This window comes from Besnoitia besnoiti, chromosome III (assembly GCF_002563875.1).
Source record: "Besnoitia besnoiti strain Bb-Ger1 chromosome III, whole genome shotgun sequence".
NCBI classification, from domain to species: domain Eukaryota; phylum Apicomplexa; class Conoidasida; order Eucoccidiorida; family Sarcocystidae; genus Besnoitia; species Besnoitia besnoiti.
In genome coordinates, this window is record NC_042358.1 from 829,396 (window position 1) to 848,405 (window position 19,010).

Genomic DNA, 19,010 nt, shown 5'->3' on the forward strand with positions numbered 1-19,010 from the left:
ATCTGCTTTCTCTCTGACTCTCCCTCTTTTATCACGCATCGCTTTCGTTCGCAACGCCCTGTCTCCACACACATGTGTATCTTGCTGATCTCTGTCGTTTGCCGCCCGTTCTCTCCTCTTTTGGTCTCCCCGGCGGTGCTGATATTTGTTTTCGGGGCTTCGTCCCGTTTCTTTCGGCTGCGTTGCTTGCTGTAGCCGCGGAAATCAGGGTGCCTGCAGAGGCCTTCCTTCGTCGCCCATCTGCGTCTCGCCCCCTCCTTCTCTCCTTCGTTATTTCAATCCTCCTCAACCGCGCCTCTGTTATGTGTTTTGGTCTCCCTGTCTCCGTCGTGAATCCTTTGCATCTCTGTCCGAATTTCGTCTCCTTTTCCACTCCGACCCCAGCCTTTTGTCTTGGAGGCGTCTCTCCTTCAGTGAGTGACAGACGCATTCTGCGCGTTTGTCTGTGATTCCGAGGCATACAGTCTCTGTGCGTCTCGTTTTTCTTTCCGCTGACTCTGGCTCTCGCCGCGTGTTGTTTTTTGTGTGGGCAAGATGGGGAATCCAGCGGGTGCCTCGGGGGTGCCTCAGCAGGCGATTTCTTGGAATTTCTTGGCGTATCTCTTGACGCTTTTGTTTCTGATCGTTCAGCAGGCGGGGCTGCTGTACTACATGGCGAACTACGCGTTGCCTCTGTTGGCGCTGGGCGTGTTTGACGTCTTTGTATTGCTTTCGTTTCTCTCGAACAGCAGTGCAGACTTGGCTGCGCTCAAGGGGGCGACGTGTTGGGTGCTTTACGATTGGTCGTTGACGATTAAGATCGTGGTGTTCTACTTTGTGATCTTTGGCAACGACCGAGTCATCCAGGGATTCCTCTTCACTGGTCCCCACGGCGGCGTCGTGGAGGTCTCACTGTTTGTTGTCTCCGCGGGGGTGGTCTACGCGCTGCTGGGCTTTCGGGCGATGGAGCAGCTCGTCGGTGGCGTCTCCACGATCTCCACGGAGGCGATGCTGCTCACCGACTGCATCACGCACGTGGTGCTGGACTTCATCGATCTCACGGCGGCCTTCTTCACCTACTCGGCCTGCCCAGTCGCGATAGGGCAGGAGACTTCCTGGCTGCGTCTCGTCGTTGGGATTGTCGTCTCGCTCGCCTTCTTTCTCCACGCCTACTCCTTTCCCTCAGTCGGCACGCGCTCGCCGCTGCTGCAGAGACAGGAGGAAGGGTTCCATCGAGACACCGGCGACATCTTCATGAGCCGCAAACACGCGGCGCTCCTGGGCATCTGCGTCGTGGATGTGCCTCTCGCCGCCGTCAGACTCTTCACCTGGGCCTACTACCCAACCTACGAAGGTCAGCCCGCCCCCCGCACGTCGAGTCTATGCGATTTAGCAGCTCGCATATCAACGCATCAACTCCTGCGAGATACACTAACGCATGCGCATACCGGCGCCGCGACGTGCACATGCACGATGCGGTCTGTTGTGTATCTATCTATATCTATCTATATATTCATCTGTGTGTATATGTGGGTGTGAATTTGTTGTGGGTTCTTGGCGACTCTGAATGCGCGTGGATAGGCGGAGGCATGAAGCGAGAGAAGACGTTTGTGTGCCAGGCTCAACAAAACATGCACATTTATGGTTTGACGTGTCGCTTCTGCGTGCTCGCAGATGGTGAGTGTCGTCGGCCGTGGCGGCGCTTCCCGCACCTTTTCGCGAACGCTCCGCTTTCCGCCAGCGGCGTTTTCGCGCGCTGTCTCCTCCCCACTCCGTTCATGGAAATCAAGAGAGCTTCCACGCTATCTACAGTGCCTGTCGAGTCGCTCAAGAAAGATACACTCGCCTCTCGACGAGTTCGGATGCCTCGCTCCGGGCGGGTCGTCTCTTTCTTTTTTCTCTCCTTCTCTGTCTCACTCCTACAGGGGGAGGAAGGACGTCGGTCTCCTTCCTGCCGCTGCATCGCTTCTGTTGCTCTCGCGCCCTTCGGCTTTAGCCTGCGCGGTTTGGCCGCCTGTCGACACGCCGCCCCGTCTTCCAAGAGTGGCTCTCTCTTTGTCTCTGCGGTCACTTTGCGTTTCCAGGGTTCTCCCCCTTCCTGTTTAAGAACATCTGCTTCATTCCGCTGCAGTGCAACCGGATTCGTCACGCGTCGCTGGCGGCTCATCTGAAGGCGAAGCGGCAGCACAAGCTCCAACTCCACTCGCGGCTCGCCGCGCAGGAGGCGACGACAACGTCCGCGACGACGTCTGCCGTCAAGCAGCAACAGCAGCAGCTGCAGAAGTCTGTCGCCGCGCTCGAGCTCAAGAACGGCTTCGCGCCTGCAGGTTGCGGCGTGAGCGCGCGGGACCTCGAGCGCCCCAGCGGCGAGAAGGCTGACCGCGGGGACTCAGGCGCAGCGCCTGCAGGCCTCGACGGCATACCTGCCGACGCGGCCGTTCTCCATGCCGCCGCCGGAAGGAAAGGTGAATCCTGCGTCGATCCTAGCCTGCACCCGCATCCTCGTGAATTTTTTCACGCATCCATACGTATACATATATATATATATATATATATATTGATACCGCTCTGCATCTGTTGCGTACGTGTTGACAGACGCGTGCGCGGGCTGGTGCCTGATTCGTTGTTTGGATGGGGACATGGAGGCTGTCGCTGTGGGACCTTTCAGGTCGCAGTCGAGGCCGAAAAGACGAGAACGGGCGACCGGAGAGCTGCTTGCAGCGCCTGTGGTGGGGCGTTGTTGGAGGCTCAAAACTCCTGCCTGGGCAGAAGGCTGGCGCCGCCGGCCTCCTCGATGAAATCGACCTCGACGACGACAGCAACCACACAGACACCGAGCGCACGTAAGAGGCAACGAGAGCGGCAGATCTGTTTTTTCAGGCGGAAGCTTCTTCCAGCAGGGATGCATATATATGTATATATATACTTTGGGGTCTGGAACTTCTCTTTAATAGGTCTCCAAGCGCGACCCGCATCGAGTTGTGCTTTCTGAGGCAGAGGCGCCCTGGAGGACTCGCGCCGCTGCGGCGCTGTTTCTCTCGCTGCGTCGTCTTCACATATGTCTTTCTATGCATGTCTGCGCATATGCACGCATGTAAATCTCTATTTACTTGTATAAATATATATTGATGTATAGGTTCTAGTATCCACCTTGTCTCCCAGGTCGCGCGTAGATATGAACCTATGCATATATATATATATATATATATATATATGTATATGCAGGATTTTTGACTCTTTTTTCTGCGCGCCTCAATACGTGCGCATAATCGGATCTCTCCTTTGCGCACTTATAAAAAAGTGCCGTCTTCGTTCTCTGCGTTTCTACCGCTGCGCAGACTCGCGAGGCTGTCTGAGTTGTGTCGCGCTGCGAGCGGCAAGACGCGCAGACTTCCTGTTCGCGGCTTCAAGTTGAAGCGCGTGATTCAGAAGATTTTTTTCGCCTACAAGGTACGCGCCTACAAGTCTTTCTCGTAGCCCAACGTCCTCTGGACGAGCGGCGAGCGGTTGAGGTCTCAGATTTTGAGTTTGGGGTTAAACACTTTGCCCTCCTCTCGAGCCTCGCGGCTCGTCCTAGATTCGGGCGGCTTAGTCTGCATGTCTCTTCTCGGCGGGGCGGTGCTGAGGCTCGTCACGCTCTGCGCTCGCATCCCCGATAGCGAACAAATCGTATGCGTAGACGTAGCGCGTCCCTTCTCGCCGTTGTCGTGATCTCAAAATACCAGAAGCCGTGTGATCAATACGGTATAACGGGGCGATGGATCGAACCTGGGACAGATACATATATCTTGCATGACTGTGTTTTAGCGGCGAAATGTCAGTCGAGCCATGCAAGCCGGCACAGGACCTGATAGCGAAGACACGAGTGCGCTGGGAGTCGACTGCGTTTCGCGCTGCTGTATTCTTTTTCCTCGGAGCATGCACGCGTGCTTTTTTCAGGTCGGTGGGCGACACGGGATGGCAGTGCTGCTGGATAACGCGCTGAAGGTCACTTTTTGGAAAGAGTTGCGCATCGCCATTCCCTTCATTGCGACGTGGATATGCGAGATCGCGATCGTCGCCTGCCTGTTCTTCTTCTACAACGTGAGACGAACCCTCTTGCATGCGATTTCCGCTGTCCGCGCGTCGCGGCGAAGCCTGCGCCGAGTCTGAGGCCTCGCTCGGCTGCGGAGAAACTTTTTAGAGGAAATGGCCGTGGCGAGGAGGACTTGCGGCGGCGCTCGTCCGTATGGACCTGCTTGCATGCGCGTGACCTGACTCTGTGCGCGTGTCTGTTGCGCTACTCACGCGGTGGCGGTGCGGCTTTACAGGCGGAATTTGTTCTGTTTTTGGCATTCGTGGTGCTTGAATGCACCACGCGACCTCCACGTTTAGGCTGTTTGTAATGCGACGCTTTGTCTGTTGGCTCAGGAGTCGCGGATCTTCCCGATTCAGATGTTTTCGCTCAAGTCGATGGCGGAGTCCCGGTGGGCGTGGAGTCAGATTCCGGTCGGCATGAAGGTCTGCTTTATCATCACCTGCGGGCACTTCCTCATGCTGCTGTCTTGTTGGTTTCTCTCCGCGCCGGTGCTGGACGTGCTTTTCGTTTCGTTCTTCGGCTCCCTCAAACTCCTCTCCTTCTTCCTCATGGTCCTGACCTTTCGAGACTTCGGCGTGTTCAACAGCATCTTCGAGCTGCAACACTACGTCGCCGACATCGGCAAATACGCTCTCTTCATCTTTGCCCTCTTTCCCGTAAGCAATACGACGCGAGACAGATACGAATCGCATATATCTCTATGTACTCATATATATAGATATATACATATATATGCAAATATATGCACATACGTCTGTATGTAGTAGGTATATAGCCGCAGAAGATTCGAATCCACTGACGACGAAAAGTGGGATGGCAGCGTGCCGAAGGAGCACGCAAGAGTGGATTTTAGGGAGCAGAGACAGGCCCCTCTAATGATTCAGCCGCACCCGCTGGCCTCAGGACATCCGCTGTCCACGGCCGGTCCGGTTCTCGCCTCATCGCGGGTCCGAAACCTAGACAGTTTTTCCACTTCTCCTACCGATGTCGACCCTCATGCATGCATGCAGCTGTATATATATATATGTACGTATTTCTGTATATCTTTATATGTAGAGCTGTCTGGAAGTATATCCGTGAGTTTGTGTGTTTATCAACATGCGCATATGGAGGAGATCAGTCGTGAGTATGATGTTTTGTTCCGTGAGTTTTGTCTCCTTCCTTGCAGATGATCGGTGTTCTGTACACGCTCTACCCAGTCCTCTGCGTGATGCTTGGTCGGCAGTACATCACTTACATCGTGCCGCCGCCGCGCGCTGGAAAATTCCGCCGCGGTCAGACAGTTCTCGATGCAGGGGGTCCGGGCGGCGAAGCCGATTTCGCCCGTAAGCGCGAAGGGGTCGTCTTCTCTCTCGTGTCTGGTGTCTTTTTTAGTGTCGCTTTTCGAGAAGTACGATTGCCGCTCTCCGTGTATCTGGCTGAGATTCGTCCACCGTTTTCCGATGCGACATGCGGAATCCTGTAGGCCTACTATGCCCTCGACATTTTTGAGTGTGCGCACTTGGAGCAGAAGCCCGTCGCATGTTTTCTCTCTCCGTGGTGCCTCTCTCTAGCCTGCACGGCAGGAGGCGGTGGTTCTGGAATTTCTCCAAGGTTCGATGCTGCGTTTTCTTCTGCGTTCGTGTTCGCCTCACGCCTCTCTCCCGCGTGCGCGCCTGCATCGGTTTTCAGAGTTGGAGACGCAGCCCAGAGGCGACGAAGCAGGAGTTGTTGCCACCGTGTCGCTGATGATTTTCCTCAACTGCTGTCACATGCTCGCGCCGATTTCGCTGAATCAGCTTCTCATCGGCCCCAATATGATCAAAGTTGTGAGGTAAGCAGCGCGGCGCGCAGAGTGAATTATGATTTCTCGGAAGACAAAACGGAGATGGAGCACGAGATCGCGGCGGCTCGTTGAGGCCCTGAAAGGCATGCATGGGCATCGGAGCTCGCATGCCGCGCCGCAACGAGCTCGATTGTGCGTCGTGCGCCGGTCGGAGACACCAAGCTCATGTTTTTCAAGGATGAATTTCTTCTTGAGCGGTGATTCCCCACGCAAGAAGATGCTGGGACTCACGAGGATGTCTTCTTATTCGTGTCTTTATGCTGGCGCCTGCGTCCTTCTTGAAGCTGAGCTTTTTGACTCGGTTTTGTTCTTGATTTTCTCGCAGGCTGAACGACGGCCTGCTCAGAGTTCACTGGCGGCAGCTCTTGATGACAACGGCGCTGCGCCTCTGGTGCTTCACTCTCTACTTGACCTTTCCTAACAGCATCACGTACAACAAAGAGCCTGGCGCCATGGACGATGTGCTGCTCGTAAGTTGAAAGTGAACAATCCGCAACTCCTCTACATTGGGGCGATGCTAGGAAGGCGCAGGAGGCGGCACCGGCGCCTGCTCGGTGCTGTCTGAATCGGATTGGCAGAAGGAGAGAGCGTGGACGCGCTTCCATTTTGAGTCGCGGCGCCCACTAGAATACCATATTTCACAATATGATCTTAAACTGGCGACGGGTCTCTACCTCTCTGCATATATATGTGTATATATATGCGTATATTTACGTTTGTGTACATATATATTCTTTGAAAGCTAGGTTACTAGAGAGGACATTAATATTAGTAAACAGTCAGCTTTGTATGGGATTATTTTTATCACCGCATAATACACTAAATAGGGGCGTTAAAGTGCAATATGAAGCGGAGCCACAAACGGGTTGACTGGTATGGAGTATGTATGCGTGTGCTTGGTGAGAGCTTGAGAGCTTCCCTTTTGTTTCTTGTGGGTTTTGCTCTGGTTTCAGAACTACACGAGTCCAGGAGGCGAGTGGTATGAGCGGTTTTCGTTTGCGTCGATCGTCTTCGCTGTCCACATCGTGCTCACGCTCATTTACATGATTTTCTCGCAAATATGTCGTCTCCTCGCCTTGAGGCGTTTCGAGAACAAGGCGATGTTCAAAGATCTCGCACTCCTGTGGCTGCAACGCCAAGGTACAGACGCAGTTCGGACCTCGAGATTAAACGGCATGCATATTCGCTCTCTTTCTTTCTTCTTCTGTCCACGCGTTTTGTATCAAAGGATCGCAGACGAGTTGTATTCACGTCTGGGGTTTAGGGTTTATATGTATTTATTAGTATTTATATCCACTTTAAGGGTCTTCATTTTGTCGAGTATGAAGAGGAGAAGAGCGCGTAGGACACCGCGACAGCCATGCGCGTTCGCACGGAGCTAGGTTGCGCAAAGGACGCATTTTACACGGTCATATATCGATCCCTTTCTGTATTCCCAGCTTTTTTTCAAAGATTGGCGTCGCAGTGGATGGGCGCGTGAGACCTGTCGTCCGTGGAGGTCTCCAGTTTGACAGCAGCTTGTGTCGCGAGGCCAGCACCAGCGGCGAGCCGAGGTCGGCTTCGGCGTTCCGTTTGTTTCTTTCGCAAAGGATGTATTCCCGCGCATGCATGGCTTTGTTTTCCCTCTTCAGAGGAGACGCTGAACGAGCTCGCACTCGTCGGCCGAGCAGGCAACGCGCCAGTCGATAGTTTGGCTTTGCGGCGCGCCGAGGTTCGCGAGGTTCGCCAGTTGGTTGACAAGTACTTCGCGCAGTGTTTCCACACGTGCCCAGGAGATTTCTTGCCGGGGTTTTTCTGAGACGCTGCAGCTTGGAGCTTGTCGCGATGCTTGTCTCGTCGTCTTTCAAGTTTTTTCAGTTTTGTGAGCGCCGTGTCCGCGCCGCTGCCGCCCGCGGTCTCGCGGGTCGCTTCTTAGTTCCAGGAGTGCGTCCCCTCTGCGTGCGCTTCGCGTCGCCTTTCGGAGTCCTTCGGCTGCTGGCGCTCACCCCGCTTTTCACGCGTTTTTGTCTTCCCACATGCGCCTAGAATTTGTTTCCTCTCTCGAGTACGATTTCGGCGCTTCCGCGCAGGGAACCGGACTTGCGCGTCTTGTCCTTCAGCTCCCCTCCGGTATGCTGTCTGCTTCGCTCCTGCCGCCTGTCGTGTTTTTTTGGCTCTTCTACGTACGCGCCTCTCCTTGCTGGTGTTTCGCGGCTGTTGCTTGTTCGTCTGCTTCCTCGTTACGGTTACCTCGCGTGTTTGTTTCCTGGGAGGTGCAGCGTGCCTCGGCAACTTATGAAAAGGTTTGTCTCTGCGACGGCGTCAGATAGAGAACGCAGTAGTGGAGCGCGGCCCCCGATCTCTTCGTGCTTCCTGCCGTGGTGCCGGCGGTGCTGCAGGACTCTGCCTCCGATATGCGAACTCTTGTTTTTGTCTCGCAAAGTTCAATTCCGCGCACATCCAGCCTTGCGGGCATCGCAAGGAAGCAGCACGTTGTAGCGAAGCAGACCACATGCCGTGCATCTTTCACAGCCTAGGCGTACGGCCGTGGACGCATACGCGATGCACATGGAGACAGCTATCGCTACGGATAATTATGCATTCGCGCCCGGCGTTGATTTTCAGTATTCTGGCAAGTGTTCCGTGATGTATAATATGCCTGTGTTCCTAGTTCATATGTTGTAATAGGTAGTTCTGTTCTTAATCATAGCAGATACACCGATGTGGATAAGACGTTCAGACCTTTCACTCACATATAGAAGAGTATATGAATACAGGGAGATCGGCGACGGCACTGATGCATATGATAAAACTGTGATGGAATGTATATAATAACACGCAGGGTTAAAATCGGACATCGGTGTGCAGTAAAAATGCCAAAATATGCTCCAGCACCGCGGACTCTAGAGAGCAAGGAATCTCCTTCGGACTTGCGTGAACCTACGTGGCTCAGCCGCGCGTGGGGGTGTGTCCGTCCCTGTGTTTCGATGCATTTCCAGGAACGTGTTGGGAAGCACACAGTCATTTTCTTCAGCTAAAAACAGTGCTGCGGCGAGTGATTCTTCACTCGCGAACTACCGATGTTTGTACGGCGTCTAGCGCGTGAGACTTTCCGCAGTTGGGCTTTTGCCTGCGTCCGCAGCGAGCCCGTGACTGCCGACACTTATCGGGAGAGAAATACAGCCACATGTGTCAGATAGGGAGCAGCACTAGAGAGAAACAGCTACCCGTTTGGATGCATGGAGCACAGAGGAGGCGCGGGAGCCGCCCTGGTTAAACTGCGAGAGCCAGGAGTCGCCTCGTTCTCGGTTGCAAGTCGCGCACGTAGCAGAGGCGAGACAAAAATGCGTAGATCCTCTTTCTGGGTCGTCACTGAGGAGGATGAATCTCAGGACAGGAGGCAGGCTCGGAGGGACGAAGTTGCATGAGAACAAGGAAGCGAGGACCGATTGAGGAAATCAATAACGAGAGATCTACTTACTGTGGAAGTTTCGCTCTTTCATCTCGGGAGCGTATCTGGGGATTTGTATAGGCCTCAACGCCTGCGAACCAACCGTATGTGTGAGCGCGACCCCCACAGCGTCTGCTCATATATAGGTATAGATAGAAAAGAATTTAGATACAGATATCTTTAGTGCTAAGCCTATATGGATCTTCGTCCTTGCGTTCCGCCGTCCAGTTAGCGTGGCTTCTTGGCATTGCCCTTTTTGTCACCGACAGATTTCTTTCTTGGCTTCGATAGCGCGTTCAGGAGCAGGCGAGGGATGAACGGCCCCCGGTCAGAATTCCTGAGGCGAAGGTGGAGGAGGAGACACGCGCAATTCTCTGGCGTGACGCGGGCAAGATTCTGAGGATGGGGTGGAAATTCGGGAGTTCCGTGAAGAACCATCCCAGCAGGTCGTCGGTTTAGGTGAAACGACGCGAGGGACGAAGAAGAAGATACGACAAGAACGTCTACGGAAAGGGAGGAAAGGACAGAGAGAACTTAAAGGCCACACGGTGTAGACTCAGTGCCTCGAAGCAAGGCGATTGAGTGCTACATACATCAAGGCTGGAGAGTTACAGAGCCTAAATCGGCGGTAGCCTCACACCTGATCGCCTTATCGTGCAGAGCGAAGCACGCAGGGGTCACAACACACTCTCGTCGTTTCTCTGTGCCGCCCTACCAGACGGAAGGCGCTTTCATTGGAGGTCTCAAGGCGCGTTCAATGTCTTGCTGCAGCCTCCGCTCTCTCGCGTCCTGCGGTTCGCCCCTGGCGTCTTCACTCTCAGATTCGTGGCTGGTGTCTCTGCCGCGGTGCGTTTGATCGCCTTCGTCGCCTCGCGCGTCTTCGGCGCTTCTCCTTCCTGCAACAGCGATGACCAGCTGCATGTTTAAGGGGCTCGCGGGCGACGCAGAAGGCAGCGGAGAGAAGGGAAGGGAGTCAAGAAAACCTTGTCCATCTCTTTCGCCCGCCCCGGCTGGTGCCTGAATGCCGTCGTCCTTCCCTGCGAGCCTCGCGCGGGGAGGTGACGCGGCGGCCGCCGAGAGCTCCCTGCTCGCCTCCTCTTCTTTTTTCGCGTACCGGAGCTGCGCTAAAAAAAAAGAAAGAATCCATGAAACTCAGGAATCCGAAGTGCCTCGAAGTCGGGGGAAACAGGTATACGCGCTTCCCGAGGAGACAGGTCTGCCTGCATTCTGAGTCTCTCAAGTCAGCCAGTAATATGTATTTGTGTATGTGGGTCTATTTTGCTCCCTGTAGGATCACCCGGAGTATTCCGGTAGAACCTACCGAAATCGCTAAGCTGGTGGGACAAGCGGAGATGTAACTGCACATGACTTACATACGTGCATCTCTACACAAGTACACAAATATATATGTATATACAAATGTGTCTGCATGTGCCTCTGGAAAGAGCTTCCGCAGCTAGCGCAAGTCACCGTGAACGCGTGGGTCTAGAGGCACCGCAGTTCGAACGCAACAAAAACTGACAAGGAACTTTGACGGCAGCCGTACACGCGCACGCGGAAAATACAGTTTCAGAGAGACCGGGGTTCACCACTTGGCGACAGGGAATGGAGAATCCACAACGCCGCCTCCATGCAAGCACATGCCGAGAGTTACCTTCCTGCGTTTGCGTCAGATGCTGGCGAAGCAGCGCAGATCCCGAAATGACGGACTGCACTCTACGCAGCGGAGCTCCCGGCGCTGATGGCGCCGCCAACGAGGGGGAATGCGTTTTTCCGCCAGACGCGCTTCGCAGAGGAAACTGAGGAGAGAGCGACCCTCGCGCTTGCAGCCCTTCTTCGCTCGGTCGCTCCGCGAATACGGGCAGGCCTCGCAGGGCGTCTTCCGGCGCGGCGTCTGCAACTCTCTAAAGTGAAAGGAACACACCGAAGAGGAAAAAGACGACACGTTCACAATCCGGGGTCTCGGAGAGTGACTGAAGCTGGGGCGACGCCAGGCTCTAGGCAGCCGATAAGTGACTGCTGAGGACAGTCGAATGCGAGGCAGAAACAAATAGATTTCTTTGTCTTGGACGATACGTGCTGGAAAAAGCCAAAGGAAGAGCGTAAAGTAGACATCGGATAGACAAACGTGAGGCCTGCAAGGGGCGAGGATGAGATGGCGAACGCCTTCGTGTCCGCTTACTTTCTCTGTTTCTTCGTCCTCCTCATCGAGGTCATCTGCGTCTCTTGCTGAGTCCGACGAAGAGCGAGAAGGCGCGCTGTCGCTGTCGCTTCCTGCTCGCTGACCGTCAGAGTCTGCCGCCGGACCTCGCCGGTTTTCCGCTCGACTTGTCTCGCTGCGTTGTTCTTCGTTACGGGCTTCGCCTCGCAAAGTCAGCTGAGACTCTCGCTTCGCTATCACGCTCATGAATGCCCGCCACCCCAGGGAGTTGAAGTAATTTGAAGCTCGTCGGCTGTCAATGCTCCAGCGCGGTCCGGAGTCTCGCGCGGCCGCGGGGGGCGCGCTCGGACCTTCTTCTGCCTCAGACGAGGACTCAGACGAAGAAGTCGAACTGAATGCGCAGTGCAGAATGCGGCGCACAGGAGAGACACGGTCGAGCTGACAGCAAACTTGCCTCCTCTATCTTTTGGTGAAAGATATGCCGTGCAGAAGGCCCAGGAAACGAGAGAGCAGGCGTGAGAGCTGACGCGGCGGGTGCGTCGCACGCCGATACCTGGTGACTGTGTTTAACGAGCAGAAAAGACCAGTAGCGTGTCGCGTGTACGAGTAATCAGCCGGGAGCGAAGGCGAACCAAAAAAAAACATCCGCAGGGGCGGAAAGCAACAACAGATAGATGAGAAGCGGCAGTACCTATAGGCAGCGCCGGGCCGGGCTGTACGTCTGTCTATAGAGACGAAAACACACTCCAGCATACGGCGCGGAAGCGCCGGTCTCCCGATGCCTCAAGTGCCCTCTTTTTCTTCTGGATGCACTTGGACAAGATGATATCTGGCACTTACGGAGTAGGTTTTGGCTTCCAACTGCGAATTTCGTCAACGTTTCTGGGATTCCAAAGCAGTCACCACACTCAAATGAAGCCAACGGAGTCGCGCTGTCACAGCCCTGCGCACACACGTCTCTTGCACCTACGATTTATTCATGATGCAGAGGAAGCCGACACGAATAGACACAGATGCCCAGCATTCCAAACTGATCTCACGACATCAACGCTGTCACGCTGACCTGAGGGTGATACGAAACAACGAACGCATTCCATGGCATTCACTCTGGCTGTCGCCTTATGGATGCTACACGAGTGCGCGCGAATGGCAAGAGCAACACGCCACATGAAGAGATTCTCTGAGCGACCACAAGAACACTGAAGATTGACAATGCCAGCGAACCGAGGGTTACAGCAGGCAGGCGGCGAAGAGCGCCATGGCCTGCAGCGCGCCAGGCAGACAGAGAAAGGCGCCAGGAACTGGAGCACAGGATACGAACTCGCGCACCAGCTCCTATCTCGCAAATGCTACTCACCTCTGGGCCCTGGCTAAGAGGAGCGAGCGTCGCCGGCACCATTCGCCCATCACCTCCTTCCTAGCTGTTTGCTGCCTGAGAAGAAAGAGCGACAGACTCAACGACTCCCCCTTACGTCGTCATTGACCGACGGAGCCCGCGGAGGTGGATGGAGGCACCCGCGCGGAGGAAGGCCTTGAGAACAGGTTGGGCGTGTTCGAAACGCATGGCAAAGTCGAGGAGGCCTGACCGCCATAACCGCTGATAGAAAAGGCCACAGTCCGGTTATATATGTATGTGTGTCCTGTAAGGGCGTGCCTATGAATTTAAAAGGGCATGTGCTTCAGACGCAACGATAGGGCCTCAGGGAGACTCGACGTCGCGGGGACCCTCGATTGGCCTCAACGGAGCTTACTTTGGCCATCGCAGCCTCACCGCATTCGAGTGACGTCTCGGTGGCGCCGAATCAACCAGCGCTCCTCCAGGTTTTTCTCAGCGACGCTCGGCTTCTTCTCTCCGGCGTACGCGTAGCCTAGCAAGCGACCGGAGGGCGCCAGCGAGACAAAAGGAGCGTCACGCAGTGCTAAACGCACGCCAGAGAAGGGTTCACATTCTGTGTTCGCTTGGTCCCACGGATTACCCGTAGAGCCGCCCCCCCGTCACTTTAGGGTTAATCGATAACTTCTTTGAACCCACGGGGACAGCTGGGTTAAGTACGCAATCCACCAGAAAAACAGGGGGCCTGGGCTCCTTAGTTCTGGCTGTCCACAGCCTTTGTAGCTCGTCTCCGAGGGAGATCCCACTCGTTACCTGCAAAGGTAGATCTTGGGGGAGCCCAGATCTCTCAAAACGCGTCGACGGTCGGGGGGGCGCGCGAAGGGCGTCGCCGGCGCCTCTGTCTTGATTGTTTGCAAATGAAGAGACGGCGTGAATGTTGGTCATGCCCCACGGCGGCCGCAGCTTCCGGCGGTCTCGAAGGTACCTCTGCTGAAGATCGCCCTGGTATTTGCGGCTGCATGTTTCCGCCCACGTCCTATCGCTCGTGTCCGCGTTGGCCTCCGCTGATGCCTGACTCCCGTCGGGTCTATCAGCGATGCTGCGCCGCCCAAGGCACCCAGGACTGGATGCCGATTTCTCTTGACGCTGGGCACAGACGTTGCTCTGGGGTAACACGCGCAAACGCCATGAGCCGATCAAGTCGTCAGCCTCCCCAGGAGGGAGGAGTTCCCGAGTATCCAGCTCGAGCAGGTAATCGCTGGGGGTGATGAGTGGAGCGTGGTCTTGAACAAATGCAAGAGATGACGCATTTCCTAACTGTTGAGTGTGTGGACGCTTACAGCAGCGCGCACGGGGGTCGTCATCCGAGCGCTCTGCACCGGGAAGTCCGCCCTCCTCGCTCTCGGCACCGGGAAGTCCGCCCCCCTCGCTCTCGGCAGTACGCGATTCGGGCTGCGACACGCGACTCGGTGCGATCTGTCCGCGGCTGCTTGCGGCTGAAAGGAGAGAGGAGCGGCGACAACTGCCGACGGAGGATGCACTCGAGCGTCCGCTCTCTCGGTCTCTGTTTGGCGGCTGCTCCCGACGAGTCGAATTCTGAAACGCTCCGTCGTCGTTCAGACAGTCTGAGACTGGAGCGTCCCCCACGACGGCCGGCGACCGGGCCCACAGCGTTGGGTCGTAGAAGGCTGATCCTTCGCAAGAGGCGAGGGCAGCGGCGTCGAACGCATCGCTGGCGGAGGGCAGCAACGGCGGGGGATAGAGAGGCGGCAATACGGCGCTGTTGTCAGAAACGGCTGCCGATGTTTTCTCACTGACTTCGATGGTCTCCGCCCTGTCGCCGTTGGAAGGCCGCGCACAGCGGAGCTGGATAGCTCGCTCGCGGCAAAACCAAGCGTAGACAGAGTCCAATTGCGCAAGGCGAAAATACGTGTCGCGGCACGAAAGAATCTCTCTCAGGCGGCTCTGGATCTCGTCAGCAAACGCACGCAAGCGCGCTGCGGCATCGGCCTCAGTAGGAATGCCTCCGCAGCTCTGGTAGGATTTGGGATTCCAGAACGCGGAAGGATGCTTCCGGCCTGACAACAGAGGTCCTCTAAGGGAAGGAGATGCAGACGAGCTGGCTCGTACGAACGATTCCAGTCCGTCCACTGCATTCCAGAAATCGACGTCTGAGTACGCTTCGCCACCTTTTGAGGCTCGCACCTTCAGCTCCCATCTTGCTTCCGTCTGAAAGCGTCTGGTCGGAGGAGTGCTGAAGCGGACTGATGTATATGGGGCAGCGGAACTGTCCAGTTGCTCTTTGTAGCGCGACAGCACCTCTTGCATCTCGAGGAACCTCGGATCGGTTGAGATATTCGATGCCTTCACGTACCGGACCGTTACGCCACTTTCAGTTGAACCAGCGTTTGCGTGAGCTCGCGACCCATAGTGAGCGTCTTCCCCCATTAAGGTCGCCGCAGCATTAGCTCCGCCCCCAGCTGCCGTTGCCTGGCAAATGGATATTGCCATCATGGATGCCGGAGCTGGAGCCGCTAATGCTCCCGTGGCCGCGTCTATATGGGAGTCTTGCCTGTTCAAGCGTCTAGAAAGACCCGAGCCCCAATCGGCTGTGGCGTCCTTCGGCTTTTCTCCATCTAGCGCATGCCTTGATGGAAATGCAGTTTGATTGTGGGAGCGGGCGTCTGTGGGCGAGGACGGACTGTAACAAGGCGCAAGTCTCGGAGATCGCCGCATCCCAAGCAGAATTCGAGGAGGCAGCCCCGACGGTTGAACCAGAGGTGAAAAGCATTTCAGCATCGTGGCAGACGCGGCGATCTGGTCGTCTATGCAGCTTTCACTGAACGCTCCCTGACGTGCTAAGGGACCTTTGTGTCCAGGGTAGAACTTGAGGTCAGGGCGCGGTGGCAGGCTCTTGCCTTTCGACTTCCTGCCTTGCCCCCACTTTGCTTTACGCCGGGCGCCAGCGGAATTCGCTCGGATGGGAGGCATTTTGACGTTCAGGCAAGCAAAGACACAAGTGCGAGCTACACAGAACGACACAGACTAGACGGAGCTGTCTGATTTGGACGACTGTCCTGTGGCGGTTGAGTGTGTAGTTTATGCGAGGGTGTAAGGGCGGCATATGCAGGGTTATATGGTGTAGCGGCCACACGCATTTATCACATGGTCAGAACGAAAATACACCGGACTGCTTTCTACCCCTAGACTACGGATCTGTTTCTTTAGTAAACGATGCTCTTCACAAAACCGTCACACCGTGTCTCATGGCAGACCTCGGCGGCTGCGTTGGCAAAAGGGTTTGCTAGCGTCTCGGGAGCCTACCGAGCTACAGAGCTACGTTCGCCATGCGCGCCTGCATTAGCGAAAGCGCCAGATCGACGCAGACCGTAAGGGTGCGTTGCTAGGCTCTTTGTTCCTCGTCACCACTTCCAGTGGACAATGCCGCCAGAGCATCGAGCCGTGCAACAAACTGCGCGCCGTCTGCTCCGAGAGTCAAGGTGCGCCATGCCGCAGAAGTTCACTGTGATGGACGCTTCCATCGTTGGAGTTGCGAAGGGTGTCATTCATTACAGGAACAGACGGAAAGTAACTATGGTTTCATGAGCGGCCTTTCATCATTCATACCGAGCCGCGTGAAACACAGGACAAGCGAATTCAGCACACACATATGAGCCGTCACAGCACATGGCGACATAGGGGACCTGCATTCCACGACAGGTGGGAAAACGTCTCGTAGGGAGCTAGAAAGCCGCTTTCCAACTGGGATGAGGCTCCGAAATACTGCCCTCTCGGAACACCACATGATACTACGCTAACGACACTGCAGCTTTGGATTCACTTAGCACCAGTGAAGTTTGACATTACGGGCGAACCCAACTCAACCCCGCTGCGTTGGCTGCCCACGAACTCCGATCAAAACCTGAACAGCTGAAGCAACAGTTCTTTTTCCCCCTGTAAGAATGTAGGTCCTCTTGTCAACGTGTCGATGGTACAACACGGTAAGGGGCTGGGAGGCGGCGTCCTGTGAGGTTTGGCGGTGGCAAAACCGGAAGAATGTTACTACTTCCACTCTCTCATTGCTTGTTCTTCAAAATAAATTTAGCCTCAGGTATACGTACGCCTGGGGCTGCTGCGATCCCCGAGAACATCGGCTGTGTGTGCGGCGCCAGGACCGCTCCAGTTGTTTCGCAGACGGCAACGGCATGCAGCCGGGGCTTAACTGCCGTTAGATGCCGCCGCCCCACTGGCAAATCACACCGTAACGCAGAAACCCATGTGTGGTTTGGGAACGCTTACGACCCGAACGATTTGGCGCTGCGACATTTCCTTTATTCCTCTCGGTGGTATTTCAGACGTAGTACGGAACCGCAGAATGACCGAAAGGCCGGACGACTTCCGGCACGTTTTACCTTGTGAAGACGGCAGGCGAGAAGCAACGGGCGAGCACCACTCGTCGTTTATCAATGTTGTAGAACTACCGCAACGAACCCTGCTGCTGGATCAGCGCGGTATCTATCTGTGGCTCGCGGTCCACAGTCTTCTGACCAGAATCATGCCAGCCAAACGTGCACAGGGGGTGCAGGCATTTCTACATTAATCCTCTGCTGTACAGGATGCGGTGAACACTCCCGAACCACAGAGCGTAGAACGGTGCTGCACACGCGTAATCTAGCGCCGCAGCCTTAATAGACTCAAAGCAATCATACGTGTAATATACTCTGAAGACTAATATGCACTCGTCTCGTAGATACTTGCCCTCCTTTCGCGGAACAGTGCTGAGTGTGGAGCTGCCTCCGCCACGGGGCCATGGTGCTACACGACCCAGCTCGGCTCGACGCAACCAGTATGTGACAGTCTCCCTCGTTTGTAAAAAACTGCTGATCAAGCAATACACAATAGATGCGTCACCTGTCGAATGCGCGTCCTGCCCTGCCCGACAGCGGACGAGATGGCGAACTCGTTGCAAATCGTAGGCGCGTCACACCGTGAAGAGTCAGACCCACTTGTTCACCGTTCGGCTGGTAAACAGCAGCAAGTCACTCGCTGCGGGGACTATTACTGGTGAGTGGAACTGTTGGCTGGCTTGGCGACAAAACACTCGAGCCGAGTGGTGCGGCTATTCCGAATACTCAAGGTTATGGCTGACACTTACGCACACTTTCCGCAGTACATTCAGACATGCAACCGTGATGAGTACACCTACTGCAAACGCCAATGCGTAAACTGGCGCTGTGGGACTTGTGGCAGAGCCGACGCCTGTTGCTGGCTGCGACACAGTCCGGGGTGAACTTAGTCTGTGTACGGAGAGAGTGCGGAACTGGCTTTACACACACCTACAGGGAAACTGTAGGCAGGAAAACTGTAGGTAAAAAGCCACTGTACCTGAGACACGATCGCTTTTGCCGACGTGGGTATTTTCATATAGCCTCAAAACTGACACACCAGATTCGTCGGCATGCAGCGATCTGGCACGGAGGACCAGCTCCTATTAGCAGTGATATGAAATATATCCCGAGAAGGAGCCCTAGTGAACGGCTGAGGTAACGTTCCTCCACGCTCGTGTGTGACGGAAACAGGTGGCACGGTGCAATTGGAAGTGAGATTATTTACCCGTCCAGAGAGGGGGCTTCCACTAGGCGCACGGTGAATCCTCACTCTGTATCAACATCCGTTTGTGCTTCGTTACGCGGTTCGGCAAGAAGAGGCACCATGCCTGGTTTACTTGCACACGGCTTGTAAGTGAGCGCCTTAGTTCTTCATTTCGCGTGCCGGCAACTTGCTTGCCGCCCGCCAAACTCCTGAATACTACCCTGCTCCTCTTTGCACGCCTTCGCCAGATACCCTTCTCTTTGTCACCCTTCCACATGATATTCCATGCGTAGGCAATCTGGTGCGAATTCTGGAGTTGCCCCTGCTTGAAAGTCGCAGCCGGATGGTGTGTCACGCACATGAGAGGCTAAGACTCGCGACAGCCTTACGCGGCATTCGACATTTCTTACTGCTACCTTCCAGCACACCGCTCTTTCCATGTCTGCACAGCAACCCATTATTCATATTTAGAGTGTCTCCTGTCTTTTCGATACTCTCCTTCCTTCGGCTTTGCTGGCACTGCTTTCGCTGCACACTCGCACACAGCGCCTGCCGCGCGTTTTTCTAGCTCCCTCGGGCACGAAAAATCGAGCTCGTCGTCAAGAGGTACTC

The 19,010-nt window shown here is 55.3% G+C and overlaps 2 protein-coding genes across 2 annotated transcripts; one reads left to right on the forward strand and one right to left on the reverse strand.

Annotated features, from left to right (window-relative positions):
• Window positions 1-534: 534 nt before the first annotated feature.
• Window positions 535-7,680, forward strand: BESB_044360 (uncharacterized protein; the record flags this gene model as incomplete). Its single annotated transcript, XM_029362887.1, has 10 exons — window positions 535-1,333; window positions 2,064-2,444; window positions 2,648-2,822; window positions 3,318-3,429; window positions 3,919-4,062; window positions 4,390-4,713; window positions 5,226-5,382; window positions 5,729-5,870; window positions 6,208-6,356; window positions 7,514-7,680. The coding sequence occupies 10 exons, from the start codon at window positions 535-537 to the stop codon at window positions 7,678-7,680; spliced, it is 2,550 nt and encodes an 849-aa protein (XP_029220253.1).
• A 1,860-nt stretch (window positions 7,681-9,540) lies between these two features.
• BESB_044370 (uncharacterized protein) lies at window positions 9,541-15,797 on the reverse strand (the record flags this gene model as incomplete). Its single annotated transcript, XM_029362888.1, has 8 exons — window positions 9,541-9,649; window positions 10,028-10,436; window positions 10,967-11,216; window positions 11,495-11,864; window positions 12,314-12,355; window positions 12,831-12,905; window positions 13,245-13,341; window positions 13,613-15,797. The coding sequence occupies 8 exons, from the start codon at window positions 15,795-15,797 to the stop codon at window positions 9,541-9,543; spliced, it is 3,537 nt and encodes a 1,178-aa protein (XP_029220254.1).
• Between the last annotated feature and the right edge of the window lie 3,213 nt (window positions 15,798-19,010).